General features: G+C 43.3%; 1 protein-coding gene across 1 annotated transcript; it reads right to left on the bottom strand.

Moving 5' to 3' along the window:
• Nucleotides 1-748: 748 nt before the first annotated feature.
• LOC145059738 (uncharacterized) lies at nucleotides 749-1,369 on the bottom strand. The gene is made up of 2 exons (XM_079007535.1): nucleotides 1,345-1,369; nucleotides 749-1,275 (listed from the first exon to the last, which is right to left on the bottom strand). Exons 1-2 carry the CDS (start codon nucleotides 1,367-1,369, stop codon nucleotides 749-751), a joined length of 552 nt encoding a protein of 183 aa, XP_078863661.1.
• Nucleotides 1,370-2,094: the final 725 nt, after the last annotated feature.

Here is a 2,094-nt window from a genome sequence, read left to right as displayed (position 1 = left end):
CTTAGAGTCGCAAATGCAGCATGCTGCTCAGGCCCCCAATAGAAATACACACTCTCTTCGTCAAGCAAGTCATAGGAACAACAATCTTGGAAAAATCATAAATGAACCTTTGATAGTAACCTACTAACCCTAGTAAACTCCTGATCTCAGATGGGGACTTCGATATCTCCCACTATATAACTGCCTCAATCTTGGTCGGATCTACCAGAATCTCGTTCTAATTGACGAGGTGTCCTAAGAACTGAAGCTCTCGTAGGTAGAACTCGCATTGTGAGAACTTGGCATATAGCCTCTCCCTCCTCAACACTCCAAGTAACTCTCAAAGGTTCTCCTCATGTTGCTCCCTGGTCTTGAAGTAGACCAGAATATCATCAATAAAAACAACGATCGATCAATTGAGCATCGGTCTGCATACCTGGTTCATTAAATCCATAAATGTTGTAGGTGCATTGGTGAGCCTAAACGGCATCACCACGAACTCATAATGACCATAACGAGTTTGGAATGTTGTCTTCTCCACATCATACTCTCTAAACCTCATCTTATGGTATCCCAACCTCAAATCAATCTTGGAGAACCAAGATTCACCCTGCAACTGATCAAAAATATCATAAATCCTAGGAAGTGGGTAACAGTTCTTTGCCATCAACTTGTTCAATTCTCAATGCAATGCCTTAGTAACCGGAGCCGCACTGGGGGTCAGATCGATCCTAAACTCCACCTGGCTCACGGGAGGCACATCGGGCAATTACTCTGGAAAAACATCTGGAAACTCTCTAAATATTGTAACATCCGCAACCAACTTCTTCCCCTCAATTTGAGTGTCGATCACATAGGCAAGATAACCTGAACATCCATGTTGGAGATACTGCCTATCCTTAGCAGCCGAACAAAAAGATGAACCAACCCGGGTACCCTCTCCATAAATTGTTAGCTCTACCCCACTTGGGGTTTGAACTACCACTAGTTGCCTCTTGTAATCGATCAAAGCTCCAAACCTTCTCAGCCAGTCCATCCCAACAATCATGCACAGATCCCCTATATGGATGAGAATCAGGTCAATCGGGTAGGGCACCTCGAATATCTCCAAAGTACAATCACGAAACTTGCTTGAAGCAGAAACCTTGTGTTTGTTAGCCATGGAAACTCGCAAAAGACATTCCAAATCCCCAAGGTTCATATCGAAATCCCTACTGAAGGCATGAGATACAAAATACTGGCTCGCATCCGAGTTGAAAAGCACAAGAGCAAGTAAGGAATTCACTAAGAATGTACCTATCAGGAATAAAAACATAAACATACAAAATAATTATCTTGACATAATAATAATAAATGATTACATACCAGTAACGACGTCAAGTGTCACCATGTCCTCCTCTACAGTAAGGTAAAATGAGCGAACCCTGGCCTTCGAAACCTCATCCCTCCCCCGACGATCATATGTGATCTGGAGGGTTGTCGAAGCCGGTGCCTATACTCGTCTAGAAGTGAGTAAGGGAAAATTGGTCTTCATATGGATAACCTGATCACAGTGGTAACAAATATTGGTGCTCAAAGGAGGAGCCTACTAACGATAATCCCTCGCATAATGACCCCTCCCCCCAGCCGTAATTGTGGCACCATGTCGCTGATCAACATGCTCCCTCATGCATCTTCCTACACTTGTCATAAGTGCAGCCCCTTTGACCTCTGGATCATGAATAGAAAGGCTTTAACCGCTTCACTGTTGATTGGGTTTAACATGGGGTTTACCTCTTCTCTCTCGCATAGGGCTCAATCTCAATCTCAATATCTCTCTCTCTCTCTCTCTCTCTCTCTCTCTCTCTCTCTCTCTTCCGAGAGAAGGACTGCATCTCGGAGAGGGAACAATACTTTTGCGTCGACACAAACTCATGAATATTCGTATTGAGCATGGTCAAATATCGGGACATATGAACCCTCTATAAAGCAACATACTCGATGTAGAAAAAGGCTCTATCGACAAATATATTGGTGATCTTCATTATCGACTCTATTGTCTACTTTAATGACAGATACTCCTACGCTAATATCTCCCTCTCAACCAATGGAACATACTCAGTGTGGAACATTTCC

This window comes from Lactuca serriola, chromosome 6 (assembly GCF_051521515.1).
Source record: "Lactuca serriola cultivar US96UC23 chromosome 6, Lser_US96UC23_V15, whole genome shotgun sequence".
NCBI classification, from domain to species: Eukaryota; Viridiplantae; Streptophyta; class Magnoliopsida; order Asterales; family Asteraceae; genus Lactuca; species Lactuca serriola.
The sequence above is the reverse complement of the archived record's forward strand: the minus strand, read 5'-3'. Positions and strand labels throughout refer to the sequence as shown.

Coding starts and splice junctions, on each gene's coding strand:
- LOC145059738 (XM_079007535.1), bottom strand. CDS start 1,369: ATGGTGACACTTGACGTCGTTACTG. Junction 1,276..1,344: donor GACACTTGACGTCGTTACTG/GTATGTAATCAT, acceptor TATTCCTGATAG/GTACATTCTTAGTGAATTCC.